We start from the raw sequence: 14,494 nt of genomic DNA, 5'->3' as shown, positions 1-14,494 counted from the left end.
AAGGACAGGCTTACAGTGCCAAAGACATTCTTTGCATCCATGGTCTCACAGTAGGACAGGCAGAGATGCTGCCACTGTCCACACACCAGCAGTGCCGGGGGCAGGTGGTCTCTGTTAGCGTGCCAGGCTGCTTACCATCATCTGGGTCCACACAGATCCTGAGGAAAACACAGCAGGGGTTACCTGGGTCCAGTTATGTGTTAACAAACTCTTTTGTATGAGTCAATTTGATATTAATGCCTATTTCAGGTGAAAAACTAGATTCTGAACAACAAACTAATAAAGATAAAAATATCAGAACAAAATTATGCATGAAATAAATGTATTTTTCTTCCCCTTGTATAAGAGTGATGAATCAAAATCCAGCACCATACAAGCATACATTCATGCATATTGCCAAAGGGACAAAGCAATTTAGAGTATTTACCTGCAATTATGGTATTCAGTGGTGCTTGTATGCTTGCATAGTTATAGAGGTCACCCTTGAGGCGTAACTAAAATAGTTGAAATGAATGGTTCCTTCGCCCGACATGCATTTATCACTTAATCATCCTTCAATCTTCACAAAGGAAACATTCATGTATACATAACTGGTACATATATAGGAGGGCTGACCCGTCACCCATAGTCCTTGGGTAACAATACCAGCAATACATGTACTTTTATTCCCCAGTACATACAGTGTAGTGCATTGATAACTAAAGATACCTTATCAGAAAATCACATTTTTGGGTCAAATTTAGTGTTTACAATGTGAAATACTAACTGTAGATACAGGTATGGAATAGAATCTGATGTAGAATGTAGATAAGGTAAGGTTTCTGGTGCACCTGAAAGTGAGTGTGCCTGTGGATGTGTCCGCCCAGGTCTGCATCATGAGTGTTTTCGAGCCACAGGACACCAGGTGGAGGTACCCGGAGGAGTGCAGCTTGTCTGTGCTGTGTCGGGGGCTGGACGGGTCACTCTTGTCTGTATCTACACAAAAAAACAAGCGAATAAATAAACAAATAGTATACAACAACATAGTCAGTGTTTCTTTGACACAGAGCAAAAGCTGTTCCACAGAAATTCTGGACATTCACATGGTCTGATAGTAGAACGAACATCACAGATTACAATATTATTATTATCTGACACAATTTGTTAACAACCTACAATTCACACAGATCAAAACAAAGAGACACTGACCCATACTGTCAGAGCTGGAGTCCCTGAACATGACTGACTTGTTCTTCTTCCCCCTCCTGCCGTTACCCCCATTCAGTCCCGGTGTGCGACACACGCTCTCCAGGCGCAGCCACATGGACAGGCTCAGCCCACGTCCACGAGGCGGCCATGTCACGTTATTCCTGACAACAGACACAATATCAGCCTATCAGCACAGAGCAGTGTAGAATCATGCCAGAACAGTGCCTGGCCTAACCAAATGAAAGGCAATGGAAGTCATGATTTAAACAACATGAGACCAAATACATCTCGCAACAGAAAAGGAACCATGATCATCACTTCAAGACTACTGTACATGTAAGTCATAAAAGAGAGTTTGAATTAGAACATTGAGGAAGGAAACTGGAAATTTAAAACTGTGACATTATGTCCCCAATGAGAGAATACAATAAGTACCATTTATATGCATCTAACATGGCAAGACTTTGTACAATGAACAAACAAGTCTCCTACTTGATAGGAATCTGTACAGGAGCCCTTTGCCATGCTGAACTGGATGTCCCAGCCTTCCCGTCTGCACCCCTGTCAGGAATGTTCAATGTGTCAGGTCTCTTGGGCGATCCTTGTGGCCTGGCAGTGGCAGGGGCGTCAGGTTTAGGGGTGGGGGGGACGACGGTGGGGAAACTCAGGATGTGGGAGGGCTGGGCCGTCATGCTGGGGGTCAACTTCAGCATGGTCGACAACAGGCAGTCCTGAAAGTATTGCGCATTAGCTTTATAACAATAATCAAGATAAAATACATCAGATACAAATATTAATATCAAAATACGAAATATAATACAGATCCTTCCACAACTTCTGTATGCTGTGTATGCAACTATGCTGTTAACAAAAAAAAACAACAACACACAAATGGCACCAAAAAATAATCTTCTTCTCAAAGGTAAGTATGTAATCATACCAGATACATGTATCTACTTACTAATAGACTGAATGGCCTTATCAGCCTCAGGGTTCTGCCCAAGAGATCCAGAGGGAGACCAAGATTTGACCAAACAAAAACGGACAATTGATCACTTTCCAGTGAGACCTACCAGTGGTAACTCCCTGCCATGGAAGAGAGCGAAGAACCTGGTGAGCTCCTGTGCTGAGATGGTGTGTTGTGAGAGGGCCATGAACAGTTCCAGTAGCAGAGTCCGCTCACCTGTGGGGAAAAAGCAGCACCCTCAGGTCATTACAACAGTCTGGAATCCTTTTGCACTGGAAGCACTAGACTAAGTGGCATAATTGTCATGTAAGCTATGCGTGCTTAGCCTTAACATCTTAGTTACCTAATGCATCGCTATGCTAGCCTGGGTTCCATCCTGGTTAGTTTACGTCCGCTCCTACAGTCGCTACCACAACTGTAGGAGCAGACGTAAACTAACCAGGATGGAACCCAGGCTATCGCTATGCAGGCCATCACAGAGAATATTAACCCCCAAGCACTTTGCATTTGAGATGCTCAGAAGGGAGTCAGTGGTGATCAATACACAGAGAGTTCACAAAGACTGAAATGACATTTGGCAATACTTAGTTTGACTACCATGGACTTCCCCTGCCTGCTTACTATTGTTACTTAATCATCCATACACACCCAGTCTCGTCACACTTCTTGTCTTCATATACCAGTAGCATACCAGGATATAATTCAGCATACCTAATAATCTTTGGTCCTCCAAAATCCTGTTGGTCATACAAAATATCTCTCATATCATTCAACACATACTACCTTAAATCTGGCATCAAATCTGGATATATCAAACATGACAAGAATTTCTTGAATTGAAGTTTCAGTGCCTTGAGGCTCTCATGTGACATGTAGTCTATTCTTATGCTAATATGTCAAAAGTAGATCTTACATAAATTGGTTCACAAGCTGCCAAATGCTTTGAAACTGGCAAGGCTTATTTCTTACTTTTAATTACCAGTTTACAATGTAGGAGTGTTAAATTAGTTAAATATGTTGTGGCACTACACATTTCTAAGGCTTTGGATTTCTCTGGTTTTGAGTGAGACCTGCTCTGCATATAAAGACAATTGTGTAAACATGATCTGGTATACAAAGACTATTGTGTAAACAAATTCTTGATAGAGACCACCAGTACAGTAGGGGTAATGAGGTACCAAATTATCGAGACGGAGAAGAGCAAAGTGAGCAATAATACAAGTGGACTCTGAAGATACATGTAGGTGTTGTGACAATTTGAAAATTTGCACCAGGTGAACAGTAAAAATTTTAAGAAAGAAACTAGAAAATGTGCACTACCAAAGTTGGTTTAAATAGACTCAACTAATATACATTCCTGTCATTTTATAATCCATAGTCATCATAACCATGCAAGGCTCAAGTTCAAAGATTTCAAGGGACATCTGTACAACTATCAGGAAGAAGCATAACATTGGAAAAACTTGTTATGACAAAACAAGCAATACAGTCACCAAATTATTTTGAACAAGTATGTAAACTCACGGCTGGAAGAATCGTCCTTTGATGTGAGTACAGACTTGAATCCCTTAAGCAGTTTTTCCACCACATCCTGTGGAAGAGGAAGAATTGTCAATATTAGAGTCTAAATATTAGCCAATACATTCAGATGTACAGCTGATAGAAAATAACAGTGTTCCACAGTATTGTTGACTGTAAAATCTCCCATTGTTATTCAGTAGAGGCTAAGGCGGTTTCCAAGTGACAAAGAAGATTTTACCTTGGTAACGTTGCAGGGTTCTTTATTGAACTTGGACCTTGAACTTGCCAATTCAACAAACATGAACACAACGGTACATATATATGCAGATGTAGGTACAATAGAGCGCTAGAAAAATGTTCAGATGAGACAATGTTACCTGCTTGTACAGTGTAGCACTGTTGGCCTCACTGCCCTTGACCAGACAGCACAGCCTGTCCAGCACCCGGCAGACCACATTAGCATTGCAGCCGCTGTCGCTGGACACCAGCAGGTCCAAGGTCAAGGAACACAGCTGGGGGTACATCAGGACAGTGGGGTGGGCGTGGTCTGAGAACATCTCCATGGAGACTGAGGAAAGTGATCTCTGCTGTCTGGAACCTGTACATCATAAAAATGGTGACCAGTGAGAGGTTATGGGACTTAAGTGCAGAATGAGACATGGTATCTAAAGAAATGAGCATTGCACTTAACTTCCTTGTTCGATCATGAGTTATGTTTCCCCAAAGACAGGATGTTTCATCCGGCCAGCTGCCAGAGCAGCAGACCCTATACATCTTTTGCCTAATTATGTCTCAACGTGTTCCTATTAGCATTGCTGTTCATATCAAACTCAGGTTTCCTGCAAAACAAATTACATCCTTAACACAGGTGGGGGAACATGGACTGAAAAAACATCCAAGTCATTAGCAGGTTGACGTGGACATTTTCATCACAAGTGGAAAGTTTAATAATCTATTTTCTTTATCCAAAACTAAATTTTCTGCAGACATCAGTACATTTAGCAAACTTGGGTCATTGACATCACTGCACGGATATTTCTGTCCACTTTTCTATCCTGCCAGTCTAAACATTTCTAAAGAAGACAAAAGATCTAAAAAGCAAAGACATCTGTTTCTGTGGCTGTATCACTTTTGTTACTATCTAAATCAGACTTCCTATTAGAAAAGCCACATCCTGCTTACAGGTGTCCTGACCTGTTATCATGACAACAGTTTTCCTTACACCTGTTTGCTTCAGGAAGTTTGTAGGAGCAAAGGTACTATTTTATAAACACAAAGGCAGTCCTACCCTCACAAAAAGAGAACTGCTGGGAAAGTATACACTATAGTCATTTGCACACAAAGATAACATTAGACTTGACAATAAAAGAATAGCAGCTAAATTCCATAATACATGTATCTAGCAAAATAAACACACAGTGTCACACAAACATTGAGTCACCTCATGTATTCTGTTTTCCTGATCAAAGTACTAGACTTGTACGAAACATTTCAAAGAAGCCATATTTGTCAGAGCTAGATTTTTCTTTCTCAGCAATATTTACTCCATGACCATTCAACGGAATGGTACAGAGCTGACACTATGCCTGAGAAAAATGTTAACTAGCAGCAGATGCACTTGACCTTTCCACTTAATGGCTGACCTACTCTGTAAGAAATCAGCAGACAGCATCACTCTCAGCTTCCTTTCCTCACATACCTGAGACGTCTGCCAGCTGAAAGACCATGAAGGTGCACCATAATTCATTACCAACATGACTTTGGGACAAAGACTGACAAAATTTAACCTATAGCCTCTCATTGAACGTTCCCATGCTATCTTCTGTACTTATCAAAATTTTCTTGGCATCTAAACTTTCTACATGGTACCTAGAATAAAAAGCCACACATGCTTTTGTCATGCAGATCTCATTACAATGACTATCGTGACTAATAATAACTTCTTCTAAGATGAAACTAGACAGAGGTATCTTTCCTTTCTTTGCAGTCAGACCTAACAAAAAGCCATGACTCAGTATGAAAAACTTCAACATGACCAAACACCTAAGAAAAGAGGATGATCTCTGTCTATGACATCACCTCCTTCTCGGCCATCTTAAGTGTTTGTGTGCACGTGTGAGGCCATTCCATAGATTCCTGGTCGCGGTCAAAATGCACAACAAACATTCCAGCTGCTGGAAGCTCCCATCATCCCTTCAGGTGATCTCCCCCACCAGGATTTCAGGTGACCACAAAAATTCAGGACAAAACCTTATAAGGAGAAAAGTCAGGTCTAGACAGTTCAACCTGATGGGACTCAAAGCTTGAGGACTCCAATTTCTCCTGTTTCTCCAAGTTCTTGCCCTTATGCCATGTTCCCTAAATACCTAGTTGTAAACAACTGACACCTGTAAAGTAACATTACATGTAAATCAAGCAACATATTAGGATAACATACTAGCATAATATAATAGCTCTCCAGGCAATAACATTTGCCTAGGGCATATCTAAAGTTAAGGGTGACAACTGCATTCTAAAAGATGCCTTGGCCTAATTTGGGGTGGGAGCTTTTTAGGTGTCCTATGTGCATGTATACACTTCTTGGTCTTCCAAAAAACAACACAGTTCTTCGCTCTACATGAATCACATCCTTAAATCAACAGCACCCTGACAATTGGATTGAGAGAAAAGCAATAGGATACCCTTCAGGATGCTTCTTTTGTAATCTTAAAACTCTTTTTCTTTGCCATGTTTAACTGTGGATTTCTTTAAGAACCTGTGAAATCACAACACTGAAAAAATCCTGACATGTTCGGGAAGTGTCCACTATTGACAACTTAAAGACATTTTGCCTTAAGATGCTTATAACACAAAGGAGCCCTCTTTGCCCTTAAGGCGGCACACAAACTCAAAGACTTTCTGACGTCAAGACACCTAGATGACATTGTATACTTGTGCATTCTGCATCCTATTCCTAACAGGTAACTCTTTTGCGACTCCCGGCTTGTTTCATGATCTTTGTTCACACTTGGCTTTTCCATGCATCTTTCAAAAATATGTCATCTATGAAATCTGGTTGGGCACGACTGTTTCAAAAATACACAATGAAGGATTCAAGGCTGGCTCTTGAATAAAAGAATTCATTTGTACTTACAAGACTTGGAGTCGTCCATGTCACGTTCGCTGTCTGCTTCGTAGCCTTCTTCCACACTCCAGCGGTCGCTCTGCTCGCTGCCAGTGTCGCTTATTGCCTGAAGCTCCTCCAAGAACAGGTCTTCATCCAAAAGCTCGTCATTACCATCCTACAGGGTAAATATATTATTGTAACACATGGTAGCAGCAGGCATTTGCACAGAGGTAATGCATTACTCAGTAACTGGAATTTTCAACACTATGCTTCTACTGCACTGTCATTGTGCACAACATAAAGCACAATAACAAGTACAATGTATATATATATACATATCATTTTATTGCCCTTTCACCCTCTTCAAGATGAGTCATAGGCACGTTGCTTACATGTGCGTCGTCATAAACATGTGCCATAAATGATTATACAGGTTATATAACTGTTACACTTGAGTCATTTGACACAAACTTGGGCTTGCCTTTTTGTTTTGTTTGTTCATTCATTTGGCACTTAATACTAGTAGGTTCTTCCTACCATTTTCTCTTTACTAGTACATGTATCATATAAAAGATTACATAAAGAAACAATAAAAGAATATCTAAAAGAGACTATTACTGAGGAATATATGAGACATATGACAGTTCTCTTCAGACAATGCAGTCTCCTTGGGAGCAATAAAGTTTGTTCCAAGAAGGGCTTATTGGTGTTGTTGAGACAAAAGCAAACATAAGGCTGAGTCATAATGACCAACTTGCAACATGGTCTGTGTGTTTTACACTCCAGGGAGTTCATATAACATAATATCTTTATTGCTTCAGTCCATAAAGTATTTCCAGAAGTGTCTGTTGAAGTGTTTTTGTATAAAATACTTCCTTGTTTTATTTTCTGAGTCACAGACATGTTTTATTCAAATGGACAAAACTTTAAGACAAATAAAAGTTTTGGAAGTGTTGAAGTTATCCATTCCTTCCAACTTTTGACTCACTGGGCAATAATTTACATACTGGGTAACATACTGAATCAATACATGGTTCCTCCTAGGCTTAAGGCTGAAGAGTTTTTTGCATTGCAGAGATTGAAATGTCATGCACTTGCTGGCAAAGATGACGTAAGCAACAAGGGATGGGAGACCGAATTAGGTCACCATTCTAGTTTAGTCCTCTTAATCCTAGCAAAGGAAGCTCAAACAGAACCTACTTTCAATATACACAGTACAATTACCAGTGTATGTACAGGTCAATACATGTTTATGCATATAAGAGATGGTTATGTTTGCACGATAATGCTTCCCATCACATCTCTTCTGTCTTCTACTGCTAGAAGTCTATTGAAGGTGACTATATTACTATCATAGTAGATTTATCCAAAGTGAAGAGGCAAACTTAGTAAGTCAGCGACAACCCCCGAATATTTACAAATCATTTAGTGTCTTTCCTTATCCTAAAGACACATGTTGACCTGCCTCTTCTGTCAACAGAACTGGAACAGGACCCGTCTATAATCACAAACCATGCTTCCTGCACTCATAACAGGTGCCTAGAAGGCTTTAGTCTCCAGAGCAGGATCTTCAGCCAAACAGGATTTTGATATTGCTGCTTTTCTTTTATTGCACATCTTCTGATTACCATAATGGCTCTACATTACTGACTAATGCAGATGTATGTAGTACTTAGTGGAAGTCCTTAGAACAAATTAGCATTAAGAAAATTGGTTGACAGCAAAAAAGCAATATGAACAGCCTGGCTGCACACAAAGCCTGCTCTAGCGGCTAAGAAGCGTTTCGCCAAACAAAATCAGTTGACAAGTTTCCTTGTTATCATGATATGTTCAAGGTGAGTCTTTAAGACAACACCACATAAGCACTAATTACTGTCACAGTGGTGTTAACGGTGGTGAGGGTCAGGGTGACCCAGATCTATCAGAACAAAGCAGTTCCACAAACATGACTGTGGAGTATGCAGGTAATGCACAGAAAACATCAAAGCTAAGCCCCACATCTGAGTCATTCTTGTCAGAAATGGTACGTACAATGGTAAGAACGTCTAACTTTCAGAATGTTGTACACCAAATAAGAAGATGTGAATACACTGATCTGATTCATACCCTTCATTCGTGTCCTTGGAAGTTGAAGGTCCATTTGTTTGTCAAACAAGAACATGAAACCATCATAAAATGTGTGGGACACTTTCCCCCCATATGCACCCTTATAACTGACCATGGATCCTAGATCTCTGTATGAAACATGTTGTGCCTGTTGTGCCTGTACTCCTTCTGTGCCAAATGACATCCAGTTCTGGTGACCCACATACTGTTTCAACATTCACACAACCACGAGAAGTTTCCGAACTCAAACATCCAAAGTCATTAGTGGAAAAACATTTGGCCTTCTAGAGGTAAATTGAGGGTCAGGACGTCCTGACTGGCATGATAGATGCTCTTCTTCCAACAGAACTGTGTAGTGATAACAGTTCTTCAGTTGGCTTCCCCTACATGTCTACATCTGGACTCCACAAGCTAAAGACTACATGGATACAATGACAAAACTGCTCACTACAGGCAGTGCTGACCATTAAAACATCATACATTGCTGTTCAATCGCTTACCTGTCATACTGAAACTTCTTAAGTGATAGCTAACAACTACATTGTAGACTACTACATGCCTACTTTTACACTTCTACATGACTGTGTGTATGTCTTACAAGGAGAGCTCTTAGAATTTGTTGTATGTCAGTTACATATGAATGGTTTGGTTGTCACATGTCATGTAAAATAGTTACACCAGAGTTACATGGGCCAAGGACAGATGCCTGTACTCACCAGTGACATATCAGGTAGAGTGAGGATGGCTGGTGGCCCATCTGGAGAGGCGAGCTTCAGAGTCGCAGCGTTGAGCAGGGTATCACACAGCGCATAGCCGTAAGGTGAGGATGCTAGGCCAGACTGAAGCAGTGGCACCTTGATGCACTGGATCACCTGGTCAACAGTCATTGGCTGGGAAAGTCAGAAAGAAAAGACATTCAATGACATGTGAAATGTAAATTATTAGTCCCAACATAAAATCTTAAGCTATCTAGGAAAGATTTTGAATCAACTTAAAAGAACTGCAACCCCTTGGACTGCCTTTTCGTGCAGCCGCTCATACATGTACTTTCAAAAGGCAAAAAAACAGTGAGTTGTAATGCTGTGTTGGATTTGTTCACTGCAGTAAGTGTTCTTGTACCTGTATCTAGAATTAAATAGAAAATATGAACATCACAGTTCTCTGAAGTAACAACAAATTTTTTACAACAGATATCAGGAAACATATGTCATGTTATATATCTACTTCAACCAATGTGCACAGTACCTTTAATGGTAATATAACCAACTCTGATGAAGAGGCCAAAATTAGTTGCACACCAAAAAAACCAAGACTATCCATCTCATGTTAAGCTGTCGGGATCTTGATAGATATAGATGGCAAGCTATATAGGCAGCTATCAGTGACTGTCACATCAAAGACATTATATGGGAACAACTGTATTCCATCATTCTCTACTGTTCTATTCCCCTTCAAGTGAAGATGACATCACTTTGCTGAACAGTCAGAAGATTTCTAAGTCATAGCAGTCCTCTACGTACATGTAGTTTCCCTGAGGCCTGTAAGGATACCCTTTGAACGACCTTGAACTAGTCACACACAGATGGCAAACAGAATGTTGTGCACATCACAGCCTACAGTGACACGTCAGGGACATTTATAGGCATGACTGTTTGCTATTCACACAGGACGAGCGTCATGCACGCCTTGGTCAAAACAGAGCATTGCTTTGGGTCAGTGCTCCTCCCTGGGTACATGATACTAATGTCACTTCAAAGATAGAAAAGTCGTTCTCCAAATTTCTGGGGCACCATGGTGGAAGCCCTATATATATATATTTCCTTGTTACTGGGTGTATGGTTGAGAAGATTTAACACAATTTTTCAAAGAACAATGGTTTTGTTTTCATGTCTTTCTACAACAAATGAAAGTTTGACAGATTCATGCTGGAAAAAGCCCATCAAACTGTTTGTGATTTGATTTAAACAACTAAGCATATCTACTTTGTGAATGGAGACCTGTTGATCCCAACAACAGCCAATCTTCACTTCCACTTGAACACTGAACTTCATTATAATTTATACAATATTTAAACTTATCTCAAGCAAGTCAGACTCTGTGACATTTTGAAAGGAATTGCAAAGCTCTGCGCATTCCAGACATTTCTGTCTGAGGCCGGAACTTTCTGGTCAGCTTTCAGGCTTATTTGTCAAATTATGATTGGAAAGGTTTGGCAAGATTTATAGTGAACAAACATAGGCCTCCACTGCTGATGTCAGTAAAGCTAAGACTAAAAATAGTCAACGTTGCTAGGCACTAATAGTGACTAAAGTTGCTGTCACATTGACTACTTGATTCTAACAGTTCAACAGTCCTTAGTCATTGGTTATCACAAACTTAAAATACAGATTCCTAATGTATGTTGTACATTCAATTTGCCTTTTTCAGGGTTTCATTAAATACATCTGTACCTTTACAGGATATTCAGAATGATACAGGCTAGGGTGTACAAAACCATTTAGCATTACTTCCTTGTAAGTACAACACATTTTGTAATCACTTGATCCATGCTCAAACCCTATTATACACAAAAGCAACTAGACTAAGTAAACCAAATCTATACAGTTACATTGTGTCTGCACTATCATGTAAATCAATGACATTTGGATATCATGACCTCTCACCTTCACAGCATTGTGGGTATCCTCTGCGCCTCCAGCGGCTGCTACACTTGAGGAAGTCTTCAAACAGATGGCTAGGGTCGACTCAAACAGTGACAAGATGTAATAGAAGTCTCCCTTTTCACCAGACAGGGATGCATCCTTCAAAGTTCTATCAGTCAGGTTAGATTGGACACTAATGGAGTCAATGTCAGGAGAGACAGTCTCTTCCTGAAGGTCATCGGAGGACACAACGTCTGTAGTAGCTGTTGATGCTGTCAGCGTGCTGCCATCATGTAACTCGCTGGTGCAGAAGGAGTTAACAGTCAAGGTCAGCAGGTGAGAAGCACAGGTGTACCCACCCTGCTGCAGGAAACAGTCTCTGAAGGTTGGGATGGTGCAGAACAGTTGACCACATGTCCTCCATACATCTGCCACCATCCCAAGGTTCTCATCTGACGGGAGTCTGACATTGTCAACGTTGAGAGGGGTGCTGGACAACAACAAGTTCATGTGCAATGCAGCAGCCGAATTTACCCCATATGGCACCTCACGGTCCCATGGGGTCTGGTTTAAACTGGAGTCAACTAAAGACTGACTAGCCTGGGTCTCAGACACCATGTTCAGGGCTAGTTTCACAAGGACAGTGACCACATTTCCCGACATCTTATGTCCATCGGAGGGGCCACTCCTCTTCCTGGGAGAACTGCTGGGCCGCCGATGAGGAAAGGGAAGACCACCGCTGTGTATGGATGACAGAGAGCTGGTAGAAACTTCCAGGCTGGAGCGGCGACTTCCCGGGGCAGGGCTCGCCTGACGGCTCTGGTGGCAGTGGTCATCTGGTTGGAGAAGTACTTCAAATACCTGCAGGAGTGAGGCACAGATTCATTTTCTACAAACATTGGACATGAAAATTTGAATAAATCATACAATATGAAAGGGGCCAACAAAGCATTAAATAATAACTTCTTGGCTGTGGTAGCAAAATTAATGTGGTATGGAATGTTGTAAGAACAGCCTACCTGCAAGACAGCTGGTCTGACAGAGGCCACATGCAGCAGCTGTGCCAGTTGATGCACCCCTCCGCAGCTGAGGAACAGGTGCTGAGAAGACGGGGAGGTCAGGAGGACAGGGAAGGCCAGAAGACAGCACTCCATCACCGCACGGCTGGGCGAGTCGGCTTTCACACTCTGCTCAGACGCACGGAAAACTGCAGGGGCTTCTTGTAGCAATGGTAGGTACACCTGATGAAGAAAGGAAACATGTCATGCTGGGAGCTTAACTTACATAGAGAAACACAAAGAACATGAACAATGTCAAATAAAATGGTCTGTACAACTTTCTGTATAAAAGTGAAAAGAAGCCTGGTAAAAACTGGACTTTACACGGACATTAGATATCAACACTACAGCCTTGGGTTTCTGTGTTCAGCACATGGCAGTAGCAGTGTCAACACTATAAAGATGTTTGTTTGTTTTCACATCCATGTGACTGTGGATAATCCAAGGGCACCTGTAAGGTCAACTGCTTTGCCTAGAAAGTGGCTACATGTGATTGAATGACTGAGTGAGTGAATGAATGCAGCCAGCCAGTGAGTAAGCTACTCCTGAGGTAAGGAAGCACCCACCTGTATGAAGAACTCTTTCCTGACACCTTCGTTAGCATTTGCCACCAGGTGCAACAGGTGTCTTGCCACCTGCACACTCACACCTGAGTCCTCCAGGTGCAACAACTCCTGGTACTGACCTGAAGTGAACGTAGCAAAAGGAGACAATGTTTACTCCTTTGTCTTCATGGCCGGTGTACAAGCCTTCTATAAAACTTTAACAACATTCATCAACAAAAATAGTTAACAATACAACTGTTACAGTAACAAATATACCACAGATTGAAATTGTTTTCAACGGTCTACTTCAAATGTTATGTCAAAATACATTATGTACCAGTTTCATTTCTCCTTGAATATGTATACTGACTTATTGAATAAATCATTAGGTTATGGTTGACATTAGGAGAGATAGATTGATTGATTGATTGATTCGTTAGCTTACCCAAAGCCTCCCACTTGGACATGATACAGAACGTCCTGCCTGTGTCTGTGATACTGTAGAAGGCACTCTCTGTAGTAGCAGTGGTGCTCGCTGTCGACTCTGTAGAGCTGACTGTCAGGTCATACACCGGTGTGGACGGCACTGTGGTGCTTCCACACACCGTACAGGACTCATACCTGCAGTGTAGTAATGAATGAATAATGAATGAATGTGAAACTGAGATCGCTTTATCTAAGATCAAACAGGTGTGATTTTATGGATAGAATCTTGTAAAAATACCAAATCTAATCAAATCAAGATTACCGATCCGCTCACCTCAGGCTGTTTAGCTCCATACCCCCCAGCTGCTCCAGCAGGATGCGGCTCAGCACACTGAGTGCGTACGCCCGCATGTTGGGCTGGTAGGAGGGCAGGCTGCCCAGGACAGGCCGCAGCACCTGGAAGGGCAGCATGCAGCAGCACACACCCACATTGTCTATCCCCGCCAGCACACGCATGTGGATAAACCTGCAACATGAGGTACTAAGTATAAAGGGGTGGTCCATACAGTCATGCACCTTTCATGTGTCCAAACCCTAAACACGTAAAAATCGTTTTCTTATGATGAGTTTTTATGAAGAGGGTGTAAAATATTTCAAGTTAAAAGCTCATGAACATCTAGACATAACACTATCATGAAGAAGGACCTGTGAGAAACCCAAGTTATTGAGCAGGAAAAGGTCAAGGCTGTCTGGTCAGACACTTGTGGCAGATTTGCACTAGGTAATGAGGCAGGTATAATGGACTAGGATGGCACATTCATCACCACAGTCACTCAACACTAGTGTCTCAAGTCAAGGAGCGGTGCAGTTAAGACGACCAGACACACCAAGGAGGCCATAAGAAGGAAGGAGCCAACATTCTGGAGATTATGTTC

General features: G+C 41.5%; 1 protein-coding gene across 1 annotated transcript in view; it reads right to left on the bottom strand.

Annotated features, from left to right (window-relative positions):
• LOC109470228 (lysosomal-trafficking regulator-like) overlaps positions 1-14,494 on the bottom strand; it is a 54,961-nt gene that overhangs the window by 20,314 nt on the left and 20,153 nt on the right. Inside the window, exons 6-18 of the mRNA XM_019769073.1 lie at positions 13,894-14,085; positions 13,579-13,754; positions 13,155-13,273; positions 12,550-12,771; positions 11,552-12,391; positions 9,605-9,778; positions 6,810-6,957; positions 4,054-4,274; positions 3,680-3,746; positions 2,262-2,371; positions 1,681-1,919; positions 1,189-1,349; positions 831-975 (exon numbers count right to left, since the gene is read on the bottom strand). Coding sequence (XP_019624632.1) covers positions 831-975; positions 1,189-1,349; positions 1,681-1,919; positions 2,262-2,371; positions 3,680-3,746; positions 4,054-4,274; positions 6,810-6,957; positions 9,605-9,778; positions 11,552-12,391; positions 12,550-12,771; positions 13,155-13,273; positions 13,579-13,754; positions 13,894-14,085 — 2,814 coding nt within the window. The remainder of the gene's footprint in view (positions 1-830; positions 976-1,188; positions 1,350-1,680; positions 1,920-2,261; positions 2,372-3,679; positions 3,747-4,053; positions 4,275-6,809; positions 6,958-9,604; positions 9,779-11,551; positions 12,392-12,549; positions 12,772-13,154; positions 13,274-13,578; positions 13,755-13,893; positions 14,086-14,494) is intronic.

Source organism: Branchiostoma belcheri, unplaced genomic scaffold (assembly GCF_001625305.1).
Source record: "Branchiostoma belcheri isolate BF01 breed outbred unplaced genomic scaffold, Haploidv18h27 scaffold22, whole genome shotgun sequence".
NCBI lineage: Eukaryota > Metazoa > Chordata > Leptocardii > Amphioxiformes > Branchiostomatidae > Branchiostoma > Branchiostoma belcheri.
The sequence above is the reverse complement of the archived record's forward strand: the minus strand, read 5'-3'. Positions and strand labels throughout refer to the sequence as shown.